We start from the raw sequence: 21,950 nt of genomic DNA on the forward strand, positions 1-21,950 counted from the left end.
TCTGGCGTAAGGTAAGTCATCTGGGCAGTTGTATTCAAGCTTGCACCCAGGAATGTAATTTTTTGAGAGGGTACCAGTCGTGATTTATTTTCATTTATGGTGTACCCTAGACAAGTTAGAACCCTTTTTACAAACGCCAGATGCTTTAGAAGAATGTCCTTGTTTTCTAACTGAATTAGACAATCATCCAGGTATGGATATATTTGAATATTTCTTTGCCTGCAAAATGCAATTACTGGTGCCAAGCACTTTGTGAAAGCCATGGGAACAGTAGATAAGCCAAAGGGCAGTGCAGAGAACTGGTAATGCAAGTAGCCTGCTTTGAAGAGGGGGTATCTTCTGCAAGATTCCCTGATTGGGATATGCAGGTAAGCCTCTTTTAAGTCTATAGTTACCAACCAGGCATCTTTGCCTAGCATAGGTAGTAACTGTTGAAGAGTCAGCATCTTGAATTTTGGAATGTCCAGAAATGTGTTTAGAGTAGGTAAGTCCAGAGTTGGACGCAATGATTTGTCTTTTCTGGGTACCAGAAAAAGTCTGCAATAGAAATCTTGTGCTTTTTCCTCTTCTGGTACTGGTTGAATAGCCCCCATGTTCATGAGAGACAGAACTTGTTTCTGAGCCTCTGCCCACTGATTTTGGGGCAGATATGGCCATCCGTTTGGGATTGGCAATGTGTGGAAGTGAAATATGTATCCCTGGGATACTATATTTAACACCCATTTGTCCTGGGTAATATGTTGCCAGTTTCGTGCATGAAATACTAGTTTTCCCCCCAAAGGGGCGGTTAAGAGGTAAGTGCTTGGTGATTGTAGAGGGAAGTCACTGAGACTGTTTACCATAGGGAGGTGCCTTGTTGCTTCCAGATTTAGAGGTGGAGGCACCCCCATTGTTTTGTTCTAAAAGTTCCTTGTGACTGAAACCTGGAGCCTTTGGAATGTCGTGATTTGACTTGAGCGGCTCTAGAGGAGACTGGAAAGGACCAGTTCTTAGTAGGACAGTGCCTACTAAATCTTGGAGGTTGCACTTGTAAGAAATCTTTCACAGTTTGCATAGATTTAGCTTTATCTTCCATCTTTTTTAACACTTCTTCAGCCTTATTACCAAAGAGACGGTCCTGTTTTAAGGGAGCATTCAACAACTTTGCTTTAACATGTTCAGGCAGAGTTTGCTCTTTGAGCCAAGCATGCCTTCTTAGCACATATCCAGTTACAGCAGCCCTGCAAGAGGCCTCCAAGCAATCAAAACCACATTGCAAAGTATGTTTTCCAACTTGTTCAGATGAATGCAATAAATCCTGCAATTCTTTATTTTCCACACAGTCAGAGATTAACATAATTTTCTGTTTAAGTAGTCCCATGATATGCTGTTGATATTTAAGCAAACAAAATTGACAGTTTAAAGCCCTGATTGCAAGTTTGCAGATGTGTAAACCTTCTTACCCCATCTATCCAGTGCCCTGGAGGCTCTATCAGAAGGGGTAGGTTTTTTGGCAGTAGAGGCTTTAATGCCCTTGAGACCCCGAGAAATGGTTTCAGGATCAGCAATAGGGTTTTTGAAAAGGAATTTGAGAGTCAGGAACCCTGTAGTATCTGTTTGGCTTCAGAGGCAGAGAATCAGGAGTCATACTAGAGTCTGAAAATTCATCAACAACAATGTCTACAACAGGAGGTATAGCCAAAGGCCTATGCTGAGGAAGTAGAAGAAAATCCCTAAGTTTCTTTTTAGATTCAGAGAAATCCTGACTTTCCCACTGGAAATGTTCCCTTAAGGCATGTAAAGTTTCCCCAAACGAAAAATCCTCAGGGGGAGAGGCAGAAGGAATGGAATCCTCTGCATCAGAGTCCTCATAAGTAGGAATAGACAAATCCTGTTCATTAGAAGAGTCAGAAGAAATAGAATCCTGTTCAGAAGACTCATAATCAATGTCTTGCCTAGGCCTCTTAGAAGGAGGGGGTTGGCTATCTCTGATCAGAGTAATTAAATCTTCAGCCATTTTGATCATTTGTTTTTTAGGCATAGGGGCCTGCACATATGGCCCAGGCATTGATTTTTTAGACAACGATTTAGATTTTGGCCTTAGTTTTGAAGATGGCGTCGGTCTAATACACAAATCTGTAGGCCTGAAAACACCCTCAGAAGATGGTGCCGGCACAGTGGCTCCGGACCCATAAAAGGTAGAGACATCCGCGAGTTCCATAATTGAAGCATCTCGCGGCATACCGGACTCCAAATGGGTCTCAGTAGAGGCCTGCGAATCAGAAGTAACGGGTATCAGGGGCTGTGAAAGTGCCTCACTGAGTACCGGCGACTGGCTTAGGAGAAACATTGTCTGTTTTGGACCTCGACGGTCTGTCTTTTTCTTTGCGTTTTTTGGTATTCCGGTAGCCAGACTGCTAACCGACGACATTTCTGGACAGTTAAATCTTGAGCCAAAATATTTAGAAGCAGAAATATTCCGACGTTTAATCATGCATTGATTAAACTTAGCACAAAATCGACAACAAGGCATTTTGTGGTCAGGGCCTAAGCAAGGAATACAGTACAAATGAAAATCTTTATGAGGTATTTGCTTCCCACAAGTAATGCAATTAACTTTTACTGACATCGGTAAGCAGCAAGAAAAAGTTTCCCCAATGGGGTACTTAGCTTTTAGTTGAAGACTTCGGTTCTGGAACTCGAAAATGAAAATTTCAGGAGTCGGCTGACCAGCACTTGTGAACTGCTTCTGCTTTGGGCACTGCGCGGCAAGAAAGACTGATATAATGGCGTCGGCTGCGTGTTTTATACCCCTGAAGACCCGACGTCATGGAAGAAGGGACAGCAACAGACGCAGGACCCAAGACTTTGTTAATCAGGCTGACTGAGGGCAACCTGCCAGCAGATTACCCAAATGTAATGACTGCAACAGTGAAACATGAAGAACATCCGAAATATTTAGAGGCGAAAATATACCGACGATGGATAGTGCGTTGATTAAATAAAGCACAAAACCAACAGTAAAGTACGTCGTGGTCAGGGCCTAGGCAAGGAATACAGTACGAATGAAAATCTTTATGAGGTATTTGCTTTCCACAAGTAATTCAATTATTAACTTTTACTGACATCAGTAAGGAGCAAGAAAAAGTTTCCCCAACGGGGTACTTAACTCTAGCTGAAGACTTCAGTTCTGAAACTCAAAAACGAAAAATTTCAGGAGTTGGATAACCCAAATGTAATGACTGCAACAGTGAAACATGAAGAACAACAGAAATTTAAGAAACTTTCCAAAATAGACACTTGCACTAAAGAGGAGCTGAGCAATCTGTGTGACTGACTGAGCGGCAAACGAGATCTGAGGGAGTGGAGGGCAGCAGAGCATTATGGGAGGGGAAAAGCTTGAGCTAAGCTATGTTCTGAGTATGCTAGCTTTTATCCGATATTGGATCCAAGACCCTAACGTGAGAATGGTGACTAGACAACATCACATCTTAAGAGGTTAGGCACAAACCCTTATGCCACCCGGTGGACAGCCAACTGACTCACAGACAGGACCCAAGAAGTTAGAATTGGGGAGTCAACCTCTAGAGACACACCAGTCACAACTGCAGTCCATCAGAGAACAGTCCTGGGACTGCTCTTTTTTGGCATTTACTTTTCTGAAATCAAGGCCAATGTCAATGGCCTCTGGCTGACTAAATCTGCTGATGACTGCAAATTAGGAGCGGTTATTGAATCGCCCAAAGATACAGATGTTCTGCAGGAAGGGCAGTCACAAACAACCGGTGCCAAAGTCATGGACTAAAACTAAATGCCAAGAGGTGCGTGGTAATATCCTTCAAGGAGTCCTCCATCCCTGGTATCTATCATATTGACAACACACCTCTTAAGTGTTGACAGAGTAGTCACAGCCTTGGAGACGCACAGACAGTAATCTAGCCTTTGATCATCACATGTCCGCAGTAGTGAGGAAATCATTCTATGTTGTGCAACTTATAAACAAAGGTATGGAACTGATGTCGAAGGAAGTCACTGCTCCACTGTATTTGTCATTTATCAGACCTATCATAGTACAATGCCCCCTTTGGATTGTCCCTAACTAGTCATATCCAACAACTGGAACGTCCACAGAGGTCCCTCACTAAAAATGCAGGGCATAAGTAACATGTCCGGTGCAGACAGCCTGAAGGCTGAAGCCCTGTTTTCGTTCTCCTACAGGCTGTTGAGGGGAGATTATGTCTGGCATAAAAGACACTGTCAGACCCCACTCTGATGGACCTCCTGCATATCCGCAAACAACCACCACCAGAATTAACCATTCTAAACACTTAAGCTTTGCCTGTGATATAAAGAGGATATGCTGGAGAGACACGTATGTATCCCAGATACTACCCCTTCCCTAGAACAGACTCCCCATCCATGTGAAGCAGAGTTCCTCCCTAACCCAATTCAAGTGTACTTGGGCAACTGGATGGGGAACCGGAAGTTCATCCCTGGTTTGGCACCTATGTCTCTTAATGGACACAGGCAATCTGTAAATGTTTCACCTCCCAAGTCCCTGCTTACACTTATCAAGGATACCAGAAGTTCACAGAGATTTGGGATGCACGGCTAGGCTTAAAAGGCCATTGTCGTCATTAGCATAGTAAATACCTATGAACCTACCAGCAGTGGAAGACCAGAGAGAGGCAGGCACAGACACCCTTTGAGGAGGCTTCAAAGCCATCAAAGTACTGAATAACCCCCGAGTAAAATCCTGCCATTCACATTTGAGATCCTTCAGTACATTAGAAATACGTTTGGTTTTCTGTTTCTTTTTACTGCGAGAGATCCACATGAAAAAACCCTGGGAGTCAAACCCCTGGCAACATTTAAACAATGGAGAAGAAAACTCCTCAACTAAAATCTGAGGAATCCCTCTCAGGCCCTCAGAAATAATAAGCAGAAGTTTCTCCTCAATGTCAGGAGCAGTTGTTTGTAAAGCCTCCAAGAAGTGCAAGATGTCAGATCCATGCCAGCCTCCAATGGGAGTTATGGCAGAAGAATCTGAAGCCACCACCAGACGATCCTCTGGGCTTTCACTAACCTCAAGAAAGATGTACAGCGAGAATGGACAGCAGCCTTATCAGACTTAAGTTCTTTGGGTTTTTCTTGGCAGATGGCTGATGCTTGGGAATGGAAGATTCCACCACAGCACCTTGAGCCAACAATTTAAGATGCTGGTTTTAGAGATAAAGAGGAGATACGACTATGAAGGGTGTTAGGGACAAAGTTTGCATATGATCATATGGGAAGCACCCAAACAGAATTGACACTGGTTCTGATAGTCTGTGGGGAATCTGTCTCCCAAACTGACATTTTCCCTTTATGGATGACACAGACCAAACAGCACTAAAGAAAAAATAAATAAGAAAAAAAAAATTAATGGGGCACTAATTTGAAATGTGGCTTGGTAATCAGCACAGCAGAAGGGCATTCAGACTGATGTTCAATGATGGTGCTTGATATATCACCTTTATGCCCTACAATTTGTGCAGTGAGCGTTAAGTGTGACGTACGACAGCTATAAGTTCTAAAGGCTTTGCTATACTAGCTAAACATTGGACTATCCATGGTAAGAGATTCCTTAGGTTACCAATACTGCAAAAATGATATGGAATTACATCAAATATACGCTTTCTTAAAAAGGCTAGGGAGAAATTATCATAAGGATTAGCCCTAATATTTTCACTTGTGTTATTTGTTTCCCAACTGCTAAGGCTTAGCAAGCTGTAAATAAGAAATGCAGATGGCTGCAGGTACTGCTGACTGCCAGTGGGGTCTATTTTTCTGCCTGCTGCAGCCTTTTGTTTGGACAAGTGGAAGAGTGTGAGCTGGCCACTCCAGCAGCTTAGTTACAAATGAGAAACCTGCAAATGTTTGAAAATCCATGATGATCCATCTTTTCTGAAGCAGCTTATAAAGTACAGTTTTGTACCTACCATAAATGTAGATGTTCGAGGATCCACATTGCTGCAGTCCTAACTATTGGGTAGTCCGCTGTCCAGTCGGCCCGAATACCGAAGTATATGGCTGACGTCGGTCAGGGCGCATTAGACTGACGTCAGTACGTCAGGGTACTAATGCGCATGACCGACGCCATATCCTCAGTCTTTTCTTGCCCCAGATGTCAGAAGACCCTGAAAAGATAAGGCCAAAACCAAAAACTCCCAACATATCTGCATCAAAATATATATATATATATATATACAAAATATACAAAATTAGCAAAATATAACCTCACCTACACAACCACCCCTAAACACAGAGGGGAAGGAGGGAGTGTAAATTGGACTGCAGCAATGTGGATCCTCGAACATCTACATTTATGGTAGGTACAAAACTGTACTATGTTCTTCATTCCACATTGCTGCAGTCCTAACTATTGGGTAGAATCCCAAAGCAGAGGTAAGGGAGGCTGGCAAATCATAAGGAAGCAGGAGCTGATAACATGCCTTGCAAAATAGCTGTGGCAAAACCAGCCCTAGACTTAGAGTAGAGAGGAAGGTGGTAATGCTTAGAGAAAGTATGCACTGAACTCCAAGTAGCTGCCTCCAAAATATCCTTAGTTGCCACCCCTTAAAAGCTGTTGAAGTGGCAGTAGCCCTAGTGGAATGAGGCCTAATCCCAGCTGGAATCTCCTTGCCATGATGGGAATAACAAAATGCGATGCAAAACCCAATCCACCTAGAAATAGTTTGTTTTGATACAGGCTTGCCCTGAGAACTCAAAGCAAAAGAAACAAACAACTGCTGAGACTGCCTAAAATCCTTAGTCCTGCTCAAATAATAACGCAATTGCCTGTGTACATCTAAAGTGTGCAAAATCTTTTCCCCTTTATTTTGGGGATCTGCATAAAAGTAGGCAAATGAATAGTTTGGTTTAAAGCCACACTAGAAACCACTTTAGGCATAAAGGAAGGATTAGTACGTAATGATACCCTATCCTTATGAAAAATCAAAAAGGCTCAACCGCCATAAGGGCCTGTAACTCAGAAACCCTTCTTGCAGAAGTAATGGCCAACAAAAAGCAGTCTTCCATGACAAGTATTTCAGTTCAGCAGTAGCTGCAGGCTCAAAAGGTTGTAGAGTAAGTTTCTCCAACACAAAATTGAGATCCCAAGCAGGAGTAGGAGCTCTCATTGGGGGTCTTATATTCTTTGCCCCTCTAAGAAATTGCTTGAACAAAGGGTGTGAAAACAATGGTGGGTCACAATCATAGTGAGCTGAAATTGCTGCAGCATGAATCTTAATGGAAGAGAAAGACAAACCTTTGTCCAATAACTCAGTAAGATATTGAAGAGCCACACTCAAATTAGGCTCTGAAATCTCCAAATTCTTTGCTGCAGTCCAAAATAAAAATCTCTTCCATTTTTCTGCGTACACTTTCCTTGTACTAGGTCTTCTGGCTTCCATAATCACATTTAAAACTTGTTGAGGAAGTTGAGACCTGCTGTCTTTCAAAACAGAATATGCCAGGCTGTTAGATGAAGAGAGTGAAGCTTGACATTGTGCAGGCGACCGTCCTTCTGAGACAACAGATGTGGAATCAAGGGTAAAGGCCATGGAGGCTTCTTTACCAGATTCCTCAGTAATGGGTACCAATGCTGCCGAGGCCAATCTGGAGCTATTAAAATCATCCTTGGCTTGTCTTGTCTGACCTTTAGAAGCACCTTTGGAAGAAGAGGCAGAGGTGGAAACGCATACACATGAAGATTTTTCCAACTGAAAGAAAGAGCATCCACTTCCCAAGCTGTGTGATGAAACCTCTTTGTGCAAAACTTTGGCAGCTGGTGGTTCAGTGGAGAAGCGAACAGATCTATGTCTGGAGTTCCCCAGGACACTGTCAACTTTTGAAATACATGAAGATCCAGTTTCCACTCGTGGGGATCCATGATTTGTCTGCTTAACACATCTGCTAAGGAGTTCTGTGCTCCGGGCAGAAACCTTGCCTGAAGAGTTAGTTGCAAGCTTAGCGCAGTCTCCCATAAAATCATTGCTTGCCTGCACAATGGGTAAGAATGTGTTCCCCTTGTTTGTTGATGTACCACATGACAGTTGTGTTGTCTGTTAGAATCAACACCTGCCCTGGAAGAAGTAACTCCTTGAAAGCCATTAATGCAAACTGGACTGCTAACATCTCCTTCATGTTGATATGTAGATGCTGTAGTCTGGCAGGCCACTTGTCTTGTATCCACTTTCCATTTAGATGAGCTCCCCAAGCAATGTCTGAGGCATCTGTCGTGAGAATCTGACTCGCCTCTGGCCGGGTCACAGAGAGTCCCTTGTTTAGGTGACATTCCTGAGCCCACCACAAAAATTCCTTTTGAATGCAAGGTATTATTTGAATGACAGTGTCCAAATCCTGGCAGTGCTGTGTCCATAGATTTTTGAGATACCATTGTAGCTTCCTCATATGCAGTTTGGCATTGGGAAGCACCAGAATACAAGATGCCATGAACCCTAAGGCTTGAAGGACTGTCCTTGCAGTCAGCCCGGACTGAAGAGATAGTTGATGGAAGTAACTGGAAAGATTCTTTTGTTTGTCCGGGGTTAAAAGGCCATCTGGGCTGCTGTATTCAGTCTCACACCCAGAAAGCACATGTCTTGAGAGGGTACTAGACTGGACTTTATTTCGTTCACAGAATACCCTAGGCATCTTAGCACTGCTATGACATATTCCAAATGCTGTAGAAGGTCTTCCTTTTCTTGAGCCAGAATCAGGCAATCGTCCAAGTAAGGATAGATTTGAATTCCTTTTAGCCTGAAGTAAGCTATCACTGGAGCCAGAACCTTTGTGAATACTCTGGGCAGTAGATAAGCCAAAGGGCAATGCAGAGAACTGATAATGAGAATTTCCAGCTCGAAACGCAGATACTTTCTGCAACTTAGTCTTATAGGCACATGAAGGTAAGCTTCCTTGAGATCTAAAGTTACCATCCAGTGATCCTTGCCCAGCAGAGGTAAAAGCTGTTGTAACGTCAACATTTTGAACTTGGGAATGTCCAGATAAGTGTTGAGGATAGATAAATCCAAAATTGGTCTCCACGTGTTCCCCTTCCTTGGTACTAGGAACAGGCGAGAATAAAATCCTAGGCCCCTTTCTGGCACAGGAACCGGCTGAATGGCCCCTATTTGGAGTAACTGAGAAATTTGCTTGTGAGCCTCTTGTCTTTGTAGAGGAGGAATGTCTGGCATGCCTTTGAAAGGAGGCAAGGTATGGAAATAAAACCTGTAACCGTGATGAATGATATCCAGAACCCATTTGTCTTGGGTAATTAAATCCCAATTTTCTTTGAAAAGAGACAGTCTTCCTCCTAGAGGTGCCGCCAGGCGAGAAGGCACTGGCAGCTGAAAAGGCAGGTCATTGGGTCTGCTTACGAAAGGACTGACCCCTGCCCTCACCAGAAGTCTGAGCAGGTGAACTCCTGTCCTAGGCCTAAAAGCACCTTGAGCTCTGCCCCTACCACGTCTAGACCTACCCCTAGACTGGGAATCATAAGCAGGATAAGTCCATCCCTTAGCAGGCCAATTTCTACTAAACTTGGAGGCTGCACCTGCAAAAATCCTTAACAGTTTGCATAGACTTAGCCTTGTCCTCCATCTTCTTTAAAACTGCTTCCACAGGCGAACCAAACAACACATCAGACTGTAAAGGAGCATCCAAAATCCTTGTCTTAACATGCTCAGCTAAGTTTTGATCTCTCAACCAGGCGTGCCTCTGAAGAACAGAACCAGTGGCAGCCACCCTGGAGGAGGCCTGCACAGCATCAAAACCACATTGCAGGAATGTTTACCCACTTGTTCAGACACATGAACTAAATCCTGCAACTCTTTACACTCAATACCTTCTGCCAGAGCATCCACCTTAGATTTCAACTGTGAAAGAAGAAAATTCTGATATTTTAACATGTGAAACTGACAATTCAACGCCCTCATGGCTAAAGTGGAAGAAGTATACACTTTCTTTCCCCATCTATCCAAAGCCCTTGCCTCTTTATCAGGAGGGACAGGATTTTTAACAACTGAGGCCTTCACACCTTTAGGCCCCTGAGAGACAGTTTCGGGTCTGCCCTAGGACTCTTAAAAGATACTTATGAGCTTCAGGCACCCTATAATACCTATCCGGTTTAACTGGGGCAGGAGGCAAAGAATCAGGATTCAGGAAGCCTCTGCAAAAACATCTTCCACCACATTCAAAACAGGAGGTATAGCTAAAGGCCTGTGCTGTGGTAAAAACAAGAATTCCCTAAGCCTTTTCCTGGAATCAGAGAAATCTTGACCTTCCCATTTGAAATGCTCCCTCATGGAATGCAGAGTCTCTGAAAATGAAAAATCCTCAGGAGGGGAAGCTGAAGGAGTAGAATCATCCACATCAGAATCAGAATAAGGAGGGTACTCCTGCAAGTCTTCAGCCGAAGACTCAGAAGCCTCCGAGCATTGCTCAAAACTCTCAAACTCAGATTCCACCCTAGGCCTCTTATCAGGAGGGGGCATAGAACCTCTTATCATAGTAATCAAATCCTCTGCCATTTTAAGCATATGTTTCTTAGGCAAAGACCCTGTAGTACTAGGAGAAACCCCCACTGAAGCAAAACTCGCCTGCCCTCAAAGAAGCCTTGGAAACAGAAGGGGAGGCTCTGACCACCTTAGGAAGAGAGGGAAGAACAGCCACCTGAGAAGCCCCCTCAGCCTGGCCTACTTCCTGAGAGGATACATCCTGTAACAGTAAAGTCTCTCCCTGAGACTCCAAAGAAACACCTGGCAAAACCTCCGGCTCCACTGAGCCCTCTAAAGAACCGACGTCTGGGACTGTCGGTTCCTCCACTCTAGTCTTTGCTGTTTTGTCCTTGCGTTTTTTAGCCGAAGCCGGCGTCGGAACATCCGACGGCATTTTATAATTACAACGCTTCCCAAACACTAACCTGGCACAGTCTAACCTTCTCTTAATAGTGCGTTTGTTAAATCTAGCACAAGAGCGGCATCCAACAACGTCGTGCTCAGGCCCTAAACAAGGTATACACAAAGTATGGTAATCCCTATGAGGTATCTGTTTCCCACAAGAAATACAGTTATTCACTTTTTCTGACATCCGGTTAAATACTGAGGCAAGAAAAACCAAAATATTCCCAACGGGTACTTAGCCAACTTTGATTCGGTCTGAAACTCTGGCTTCAGAAACTTTCAGAACGCCAACCTGCACTCGCAAAATTGCTTCTGCATCGGACCATGCGGCAAAAAAGACTGAGGATATGGCGTCGGTCATGCGCATTAGTACCCTGACGTACTGACGTCAGTCTAATGCGCCCTGACCGACGTCAGCCATATACTTTGGTATTCGGGCCGACTGGACAGCGGACTACCCAATAGTTAGGACTGCAGCAATGTGGAATGAAGAACATCTACTGTTCCAAAATCCTGCAGAGTTTTATGTATTCACCCTGCACTCTTATCAAACGGTGTCAGCGGTGCCTGTGAGTACTGGATACTTGTATTTCAATTACATAACACTTAAGGTTTTAGTATTTTAAACATCTGATGCAGGATCATGCCTGTAATAAACAATTGGGCAGTACTGGCTCAGTGATTATGATCACATTATCTGACCTCTAGTGTCAAAGAATTAATTTTAACCTCTTAACTGTCACTAGTTCCTTCAGTTCCTACCACTTCCCAAAAAACGTAATGGAAGACTGGCTATTTTGAAATGATTGTATATGCTGCAATTACCCTTGGCTCTCTTGTGGTCTAGCGGTGAAATGATGATTCAAGACACACCAGTGATCTGTCCCATAAGCAAATTACTTAAATTTAATTGGGGAGGACAGTTGTAGACTAAAGGGGTTTCACATGGCCTCTAAGTCCAGCAAGCGATGTCATGATGTGCACCACAAAGAGTATATCCCCAAATGTAAAAACTGGAGACAATTATGTTCTGTGCAAAGGTGGGAATGTCACAAATTTTATAAAATGCCTATATGACGCCCACCACTGCTACCAATATCTGATGGGCACCAGTATGTGTCAGCCCCATGCTGGGCAAGTAATCAAGGAGACTGAAATCTCACCACTGACACTGGAAAGGGATCTGCACTTGAAATACCAATGGATACACACCGTATTTTCCAGATGCAAACATCTCTGTATCAAGTACAATTTCCCTTAACAGCACACAGGGAACACACTTAGCCCAGGGTCTGGATGTCTCTATATCTGGCTCCCTCCAGATCCCCAATAAGACTCCCCACTGGTACAGGTGTAGTGTTAGGTTCTCGGCAGAGTATCCAAGCCAAGTCCTCCAGCACACACTCTGTACACCCAATGCTTCGTGTCTCTGCCTCAAGTAACTGACACACACCCTGAGCGATTTGATTTTTCACATACATGCACCTGGGAAAAGCTGGCACAGGTGTACCTGCTGTTGCCCCCTTCTGCCCAGAATATGAGGTAAGTATTACTGCCACCAGACACTTCACAATCAGCTAATCTAAGGCCCCTAACAAAAGGTGTCCAATTATACTGTGTAATATTAATACTAATACAAATGTTAGTAATTCACCAAGACGGCTAGGCCTTGTGGAGTGACCCACACAGTGTCACCAAATAAATGTAAGTACTCTCAAAAGTTAGATACTCTCTACAAGCAGCAGCCACAATAAAAAGTTTTAAATATATTTAATAATAAATAAAAACATGAAATACTGAATTATATGTTCACAATAAACCACAGAGTTCAAATCACAAAGAAGAATTGAAAAGAACACTGATGGACAGACAAAGAAAAACAATATCTAAAGTAAGCTTCACTATAAATACTGTTCCCTAATAACTAAGTTGGGCAAGACAAGATGAAATACATGAGCAGTATTTCTAGTCAGGCTCTCAAACAGAATACTCTATAGTCTGAGATTACTCCATGTAAAATATAATCTCCAGGATGACTTGCAGAATTACCTCATCTGGTCACCGGACTCCAGGTTTGCTACAATGCATACTCAGAGCTTTTACAGCATTGCCTAAGAGCCAGAAACATTTACAACACTTCCCCTCTTCCTTTCCAAAAGCTAACTGATAATGGCTGCTTGCAGACCAACCATCGCCGGGCCTACTCAGCGCTGTGGGGTGCTGTTCAATGATTTAACAGCTCATTTACATTTCCCTTATTTTTCTTAAAATAAGCCAACTGGTTAACTATTGCTGTGCCAGTGTTATCTATTAAAACATATATATTTGATTCAGATACCATAATACATGTACATTTCTCTTCATTTCAGCAGGGTGCACTGTTGACACATTTTAATATAATCAGCACAATCAAAGCTCACAAACACATTTTCAACACAAGCATCTGTGCAAATCAGCTTGATATACAAATGACAATTATTTAGAAAGCTGCATCTAGCTGTGCTAGCAGAAGTCTGACATCCACTGTCCTACATCTCCTTGGCATGGCTGGCAGTACCCATCATCATAGCTTGCTTAATCAATATCTGTTTAACTGACACAGTTTGGTATACTAAAGAGATGTCAACAGTTGTGCAAGATCACACAATCCCCAAGGCTGTGAATATCCCTTTTCCCCAGTATTGCTCAATCTCACAGTCAGTATATATAATTAGCAAGGGTTGTGCATGTTTTAAGATTTATTTTTTAAAGATTTATTTGGTTGGGGGATTCCTGAAGTATGCATAGTGATCTGCTGACGTTATACACCCGCACACACACATACACAAAACACATATAAACGCATGTTAAAGCGGTCATCTGCCACTACCTCTCTTCCCAGCTTTGTGATCTGTGCATTTCTTTTCCATTGCGACCAAATCCACCATCAACCTCATCAAAGCTTCTTTGGTAGAATTCTCCTCGCCCTCGACCTGGAAACACAAGTGAAATACAGTGGAAAAATGTAAAATATTTTCAACAGCAGCAAATGTAAAAGTATTAACATTTCCAAATTCGAACATACGTTATTTCTCTCCTTTCAGAGAGGCCCACACCACTGAATCCTAAGAATTACAGTGCTTGTGTCATACAATGCATTCCCACCATCTGTTCCAGATATATTCAGCCCCAAACCCAAGATTCAACTGCAGATTCCATAGTAGTATTACTACAAAGAATGTAAGCCTCAGCAGAGAAGAACTTGCAAAATGGCTCCTCAGGTTGAGCAGTACCTTTCCAATATGGAAATTGACTGTGTATGGTCGGGGGGAGCTATCTAAATGAATAGAGGTCAGTTACTGGTTAATAACTATACTGCCAGGATCCCAAATAAATACTGGGAAAGTAACAGAAAAGCAGAAAGAAAAGGACCACAGAAACTCAGGCTGGTAAGAATCCTGCAGCTGTTCAGCAAAAAAAAGTTTCAGATTCAGCTTTAGTACAGGACATGGGTTTCTAATAATTTAGAGAAATAACAAATCAAATGCACTCAAAGTTGTTTGAAAAATGAAGCACCAAAGGAATATATATACTGTCAAATAACAGAGTGGAAATAAAAAAGCTTTAACTAGCTAGTCAAATGAGCTGACAAAACTCAAGAGGATGAAATGAAGAAAAGGCTGAGTATGAGCTTCTGAAGAAGAGCAGTTTGAAAACAAAGCAAGAAGAGTGAGTATACAGAGAAATACTGAGATTTTCTATGACACCACAGAAACTGGAACATGGACTTGTACTGATATTATGAAACTACAGAAAAGCAACTAGATGGGAGTTCGACAATAGGATTTAACTGAAAGGGCACACTATGTGAATGTTCTAACCTGGCCATACAGCCAAGACTTACATTAGTAAAGATGCAATCATGCCAGCAGAAAGAACTGTTCCTGATAAAACTGTAGCAGAAGGGGGAAATTATTAAAACCTGATGATAGCAGAGTGTTTGCTATTCACAACAAACTTGGCAGAAGAGAAGCAAGTTTGTCCCAGCACACGTGAGATTCAAGCTGCTGAATCCAGCTTCCTTCAGAGTATTTTTCCTGCAGTATCAAAGACATTTTTGGAAACAAAACAGACTAAGGAGGAAAACGTTCAGACAACAGAGTGAGCCAGCAAGAAGGGGTCTACCACAGTCTTCTAACAATAAAACTCAAGACTTTTGCCAGTGAAACCTTTTCCATTGTTCCAAAGGAAAATGGTTGAGCGACAGGGAAAGCAAAAAAAAAAAAAAAAAAAAAAAGAAAGAGAGAGCATGCTAATAGAATCATCAGTAGTTATGATTTGAACCAGAAACTGATGATCAGGGATGGAGAAGATCTGGATGGAGACCAGCAACATTATGATGAATAAAGGAAGACTGTGAACCACCAATCCTATTAGAATAAAATTAAACATGTGAAATGTGCCTTTGCGAGACAAAGTGGCTAAGAAGAATTCTATTAACTGCGTTAAACGGTAGAACTGTAAAGCATACACCCCCCCCTCAAAAAAAAAAACTTTAAATCATTGTTTTTAAGGGCACCGAAGTAACCAAGCAAACCAGTTTCTGCTCTTAACATATGCGCAAAAATATAATATAAACTGCATATTACAGAAGTTTTTTTATAGGATACAGTCAGGGGTATTTTAAATGTGAAGTGGGAAAGACTAGAATTAAGGTGGTGTGGGGGAATGTAAAAATACTGAGCACATCGCATGTAGAAGACAACCTCGCTTGTTTTTACAAGAGTAGATGTCTAGATTAATGTCCATGGTTTAAGCCACAGGCAAGGATTTTTAGGCAATAAGTTTGAAAATTAAGACAAAATGATGAAAGGATGGCCCCATATCGTGGAGTTGTGCCGCATGCTGACCAGGTCCCTTGCATCACTACAAAGACTTTAAAACTCTTTCCAACCCAGAAGGACCACCCATTCCTTCTGAGCAGTTTTATCTATGGAATCCTTTCCAGCAACAGTTGCCTTTTAAGAACAGTGTATGTGTAAAATGCATATTATTTTACTCTGTCTTTTTAACATTTTATTTTGCCTTCTCTTAAAGCTGGTCCTGGTCAGCTACAACTCATGTTGGCACACGGATGGCGTAGCGCCATCTACCCGCAAAGTGTATAGCCATTATAGTCCGCTATTGTGGTATTACCTCACCCCCGTCCCTCCCATGATGCTTTGTGGCCAATAATAGCCACACTTCGGAATCTGCGCCATTTTTTCCTGTATCCTTTGACCCATATTGTGGAGTTGTGCGCACACTGACTAGGTAGGCTCAGTGCTCAGATAAAATCAATGTATAATAGCAGTATATTTTACGTTACTATGTAACTCTCGGAAGTGTCACTACTTCTGACACTGGATTCACTACTTATATGTGTTTGGTTGTGCTTTGCTCTTATTTGCACAAAGTGCCTGTAAGAAGTGTTTCTGTCACTGGCTTCTAATTACATTTGTTTGGGTGTGCTTTACTGTTAATTGCACAGTGTCTGCAGGAACGGTTCCTTATTTAGGATACCATACAGCTTAGAAGTGATGGTTTCTGTACCTACTTCTCATGTTGTGTCAAAACGTATTATTTACGCACAGTACTATCTATTGCTATAAAGCTAGTGGTCTACTTGTGCCAATAATATTTTATGCGTACTGACTTGCTTAACGCCTCTATTCAACTACCCTACTGTTCACGTGTTTATTATAGCGCTACCGTGCTATGAGTAATTATTTTGTTAAACTGTGGTAACCACACCATAATGTAATAGCGGAGGTTGTTTGAATGCACTTTTTTTACCTACTGTAGTAGCTGATGTTATTTGAATGCATTTTTACCTACTGTATTTTACGATAAGAAGTCTACTTTAAATACTAACGTTGGAGCAATTTATTGAAATATTATGCTCTACAGTTATCTTATCTGACTGCATTCCTCACCCTTTTTCTGAGCCTCCATTTCATCTCCCACCTTTTTTTCCCCCTGTTCTCTGCTTTTCCCCTCCTGTACTCTTCTCTCAACTAAGCATCTCATCTAACCTCCTCTTTCTCTTCCCTTATTATTTTTTCAGTATATGTTCCTCCTTTATACCATCTCTTCCCTCCCCCTTTTTTCTAACCCTGTAATATTTTCACAAACAACCACCTTTTAGTTATGTACTGACCATAACTTCGGATGTATGGGATCCATCTCGCCTACATTCATAATTGATGGGTTCGGAGCCGATCCATCGGCTCCGACTCGGCCACTATATAGTAGAACGAAGTCTCTAATTGGCTGGGCTACCCCTTATCCCAGAATGCACCACACCTGCTTCCCCAGATCTTGTTTATTCGCTTTCATACCTACATCTAGACACAGAGACATGCCAGCAACTGTAACAAACTAAAGTCCTTCAAGAGAAAAATTCAATAAGTAGCAACATTCCCTCTAAATCCAATGGGAAGGGGGAAGGGGGAAGGAGGGCGGGTACGTATGAATGTAGGCGAGATGGATCCCATACATCCGAAGTTATAGTAAGTACATAACTAAAAGATGTAATGGGATCCTATCTCGCCTACATTCATAACTGATGGGACAGCGTCCCTAGCACCTAAATCCCGGGTGGCTCATTGGAAAACACTCCTGAGAACTGTGGAACCAAAGGAAGCTCTACCCCGAGAAGCCACATCTATCTTGTAATGAGAAATGAAGGTGTGCGGAGAAGTCCAGGTAGCGGCCGCACAGATATCATCTATCGATAATTTGGAGTGGAATGCTACCGAAGTAGCCATTGCCCTGGTAGAATGAGCCCTGACTGGGAAGGGTAGCTCTTAGCCGGACCGTGAATAAATGAAGAAAATGCAATCTTTAATCCATTTGGCTATGGTGGTTTTAGCCACTGGCTGACCCAACCTATTTTCCGCAAAGGACACAAACAGCTGATCTGACTTTCGTGTCTGATTGGTCCTACTTAAATAAAAATGCAGCTGTCTGTGAACATCCAACTGATGGAAAATATATTCTGCGTTATTGGAGAATTTGAGAAAAAACACAGGGAGCTCCAAGGATTGTTGAATGCATAAGGGGGATGCTACCTTGGGCAAGAAAGAGGGATTTAACTTGAGGGACACTCTGTCTTTGCGAAAAGTCAAATAACGAGGATTAGAACAGAGAGCCTGAAGCTCTGAGACCCGCTTGGCAGACGTTATTGCCACCAAAAAGGTGGTTTTCCAAGATAGAAATTTTATATCACAAGTAGCTGCTGGTTTAAAGGGGCGGGCAGTTAAAGAAGCTAGAACCATATTCAGGTCCCAAGGGGGCACAGGATGGGCTATTGGGGGCCGAAGGAGCCACACTCCTTTAAGGAAAGATTTGCAAAGCCTGTTTGCCATTAAGGAAGGCTCAAAGGAGACATGAAAATTAGAGATAGCCGCCAGTTGGACTTTAATTGTGGAAACTGAAGAGCCCAAATAAAACAAAGAAGCCAGGAATTCTAAAACCTGAGGTACTGGGGCGGTAAGGGGATCTATACCTCGTTGCTGGGCCAAAAGAGATAACCTCTTCCACTTGCTGGAATACAGTTTAATAGTGGAAGGTTTGTGAGAAGAGGACAAAATGTGGATGACGTCTGGAGAAAGAGAGTTATCTCTGACTAAGGTTGGAAGTGGAGTAACCAGGCGGCCAACCTCAAGGACCTGAGGGATGGGTGAGACTGTCCCAACTGATGAGTTAACAGGTCGGGCACCAGGTCCAGAAACCATGGGCCCTCCACCGCATACCTCAGAAGGAAGGGGAACCAAACCTGACGAGGCCAGTGTGGAGCGATCAAAATCATGTCACTTCCTAGATAAATCGCCTTCTGTATCACCTTCGGGAGAAGGGGAACCGGAGGGAAGGCGAAAAGTAGACATGGGGGCCAACTGTGAGCTAGAGCGTCCCTGGGAATCTGCCCCTGAGAGGGAGTCAGAGTGAAGAACTCCCTGCATTTCGCATTGTGAGGGCTGGCGAACAAGTCGCAACAAGGGAGGCCCCACATGGCGAAGAGATTTGCAGCCACCCTGTCATTGAGGGACCACTCGTGGGGCAACAGGAGAGTCCTGCTCAGCCTGTCTGCAATCACATTGGATTTCCCCGGAATGTGCGTTGCCACTAGGAAACACTGGGTAGAAATCGCCCAATGCCACACTCTCATGGCCTCTCGGCAAAGAGGGTAGGACCTGGTTCCGCCTTGCTTGTTTATGTACCAGACTACCGACATGTTCTCGGATAGAATCGCAATAGTACCCCGAGGAAGAGCATGATGAAGTGCTTGCAACACCAGTAGCACCACTCTCATTTCCAGGATATTGATATCTAAGTGCGTTTCGTGAGCCTGCCACGTGCCTTGGACAGACCTGTCCAGATAATGACCCCCCCCACCCTATCTGGGAGGCGTCCGTGGTCACTGTGGCGACGGGAGGCTGAAGGGCAAAGGGTCGCCCCTGGTCCAGGTTGGACCGAAGCAGCCACCAACGTAGGTCCCGATGGCAAATTTCCGTAATCTGAACCAAATGGTTCAAGGGGAGTTCCTGAAAGGACCATTGAACCGACAGTAGCCATTGCAGCACCCGCATGTGCAGCCTGGCTAATGGGACTAGAAGAATAGTCGAGGCCATCGTGCCCAATAACTGCAGAATCAGTCTGGCCTGAACTCGTGATCTGGGTAACAAGGTTTGAACCTGAGACTGCAGGACCTGAATCCTTTCTACCGGCAAGAATGGTCGCATTCTTCTTGTGTCTAACTCTGCGCCTATAAAGGTAATACGCTGAGACGGCTGCAGCACAGATTTTCCCCAACTGAATGTGATTCCTAGTGAATGACCCAAACTGACTGTGGTCATAAGAGCCCGAACTAACAGATGCTTGGAGGTGGCAGTAAGGAGCCAGTCGTCTAGATAGGGAAACACTTGGAATCGTAGACTTCTCAAGTGAGCTGTCACTACTGCCAGACACTTGGTGAACACCCTGGGGGCTGTGGTGAGACCAAAGGACAGTGCTTGGAACTGGAAATGACTGGTTCCCAGGCGGAAGCGTAAGTGACTCCTGGATTCTTGACTTATCAGAATGTGATAGTAAGCGTCCTTGAGATCTATGGAGCACATCCAGACATCCTTCTCCAATAACGGGAGAATGGACTGAAGGGTGACCATTCGGAATTTGGATTTTTTTACAAAGCGATTCAATGATCTGAGGTCCAAAATGGGCCTTAAGTCCCCTGTCTTTTTTGGCACCAAAAATAGTCTTGAGTAAGTTCCTGATCTGATCTGGTCGGCGGGGACAGGCTGGATGACTCCTTTTCTTAGCAGCTTTGAAACCTCGACCGCTGCTTGATCCCGCTGACTGGGTGGCACATCCGAGATTTTCCTGATAGGAAGAGGGGGAATCTTGATGAAAGGGATGAGATAGCCTCCGGTTATGGTTCGGAGCACCCACTGATCCTTGGTGATAAATTCCCAAGCCTGCAGGTGTTCCGCAAAGCGACCCCCGACTGGCTCCGGAGATGCGCAGTCGGGCCACGTCTCAGGGACGGTGAGCGTAGGATGGACCACGAAAGGAATTGCGGTCTCCAGAGTTACGGGGGCCTCTGCCGCCTCTGGGGCGGTGTCTTCCTGAATCCCCCCCCCTGCCTCTAGAGGGGGGGGGATCACTTAGTGGAGTAGGGAAAGACCTTTGAGATTTTCTGAACCACATTTTCCCTCCTCTCTGGGCCTTGGGGTAAGGTCTAGAGGGAGCGGAAAAACGGGCCCCCACGGCAGTCAAGGTCTTGCCCTCCTGCTCGCATCGAGTCGGTGTGTCCTTCACCTTGGGTCCAAACAGGGAGGACCCATCAAAGGGGGCGTCGGTGAAGGAAGACTTAAAGGCCACCGCAAAGGGACACATGCGTAACCAGGCGTGTCTTCTAAGAGCCACGCCTGTTCCCGCTGCTCTACTCGCCCCTTCGGCCGCATATGAGATGAGCCTCATGGACGAGTTGACTATCTAAGATAGGGTAGTCATCTGGGAGCCAACAGTTTGGGCTAACGCCTCAGGAAGATTACCAGTAAGAGACTCACCTAACTTTTTGAGGAGGTCCCTTTGGAGCCTGGTAAAATGACAAAGATAATTCAGCGACCGCAGGGTAAAGGCCGCTGAAGAAAGGGTACGCTTCCCGTACCTATCCATGCTCCTGGAATCCTTATTAGGAGGGTGAATAGATGTTGAAACCTCTGCCACATCCTGCTGAGTGGCAGATGCCACCACCATAGCATCTACTGCAACTCCTTTAGTCAAAATTCCTTTTGAGGAGGGGCTGAGAGGAACTTGTTAGGCCTGGCGGGCACCGGTTCCACAGAGTCAGGGTGTTCCCACACCCTTCGAGAAACTAAATCTAGCAATTCATCGAAGGGTGGAGACACCCAGGAGGCGGAGGGCTGGGCCCCAAAAGCCTTGAGGAAGGCTGACTCCTATGCGGAAGGGGTTTTGGACTGCCAATCGTCTCTCTGTCTCAGGATCTTGAGGATATCTGAGAATGAGACGTCATCAGAGGACGATTTTTGGGACCCCTCCGCATCGAGGTCAGTATCTGATGTGATAGACTCATCCTGGGAGTCAATGTGCTTCCTCTTGCACAATTTTCTTTCTTGGAGGTTCATCTGAAGCGGATTCAGAAGGACCTCCCGGGAGAAGGGAACCCCCCAAAGGGGTATCCTCAGGCCCTGGGGCCCCGCTGTCGTGGTAATGAAGCACACCAGAAGCACCAGCTCCCAAGTCTAGGGATGGTGAGGTAGAGACTTGCTGAGCCGGCAAGGACATGGCCAAGCGCACTCCTCATGGCCTCAAAAGCAGGACCTCCAGACTCTACGGAGGACACCGGCTGAGAGACCAGGACGGTACCAGGAATCCCTGCGGCCGATGCTCCGAGGGGAAGACTAGGCACCAAAGCTACCAGTTCCAAAGTGTTCCCCTCGGCCCCGACCGAGGAAGTCCTGGTACCAAACACTGACGCCGAGGACA

The 21,950-nt window shown here is 44.3% G+C and overlaps 1 protein-coding gene across 9 annotated transcripts in view; it reads right to left on the reverse strand.

Moving 5' to 3' along the window:
• The window catches only part of GIGYF2 (GRB10 interacting GYF protein 2), a 2,932,407-nt gene that overhangs the window by 2,334,852 nt on the left and 575,605 nt on the right, over positions 1 to 21,950 (reverse strand). For all 9 annotated transcript variants that reach the window (XM_044070588.1, XM_044070589.1, XM_044070593.1 and 6 more), the window contains exon 6: positions 13,792 to 13,894. In XM_044070588.1, coding sequence (XP_043926523.1) covers positions 13,792 to 13,894 — 103 coding nt within the window. The remainder of the gene's footprint in view (positions 1 to 13,791; positions 13,895 to 21,950) is intronic.

This window comes from Protopterus annectens, chromosome 4.part1 (genome assembly GCF_019279795.1).
Source record: "Protopterus annectens isolate FY-2018-M chromosome 4.part1, PAN1.0, whole genome shotgun sequence".
NCBI classification, from domain to species: Eukaryota; Metazoa; Chordata; order Ceratodontiformes; family Protopteridae; genus Protopterus; species Protopterus annectens.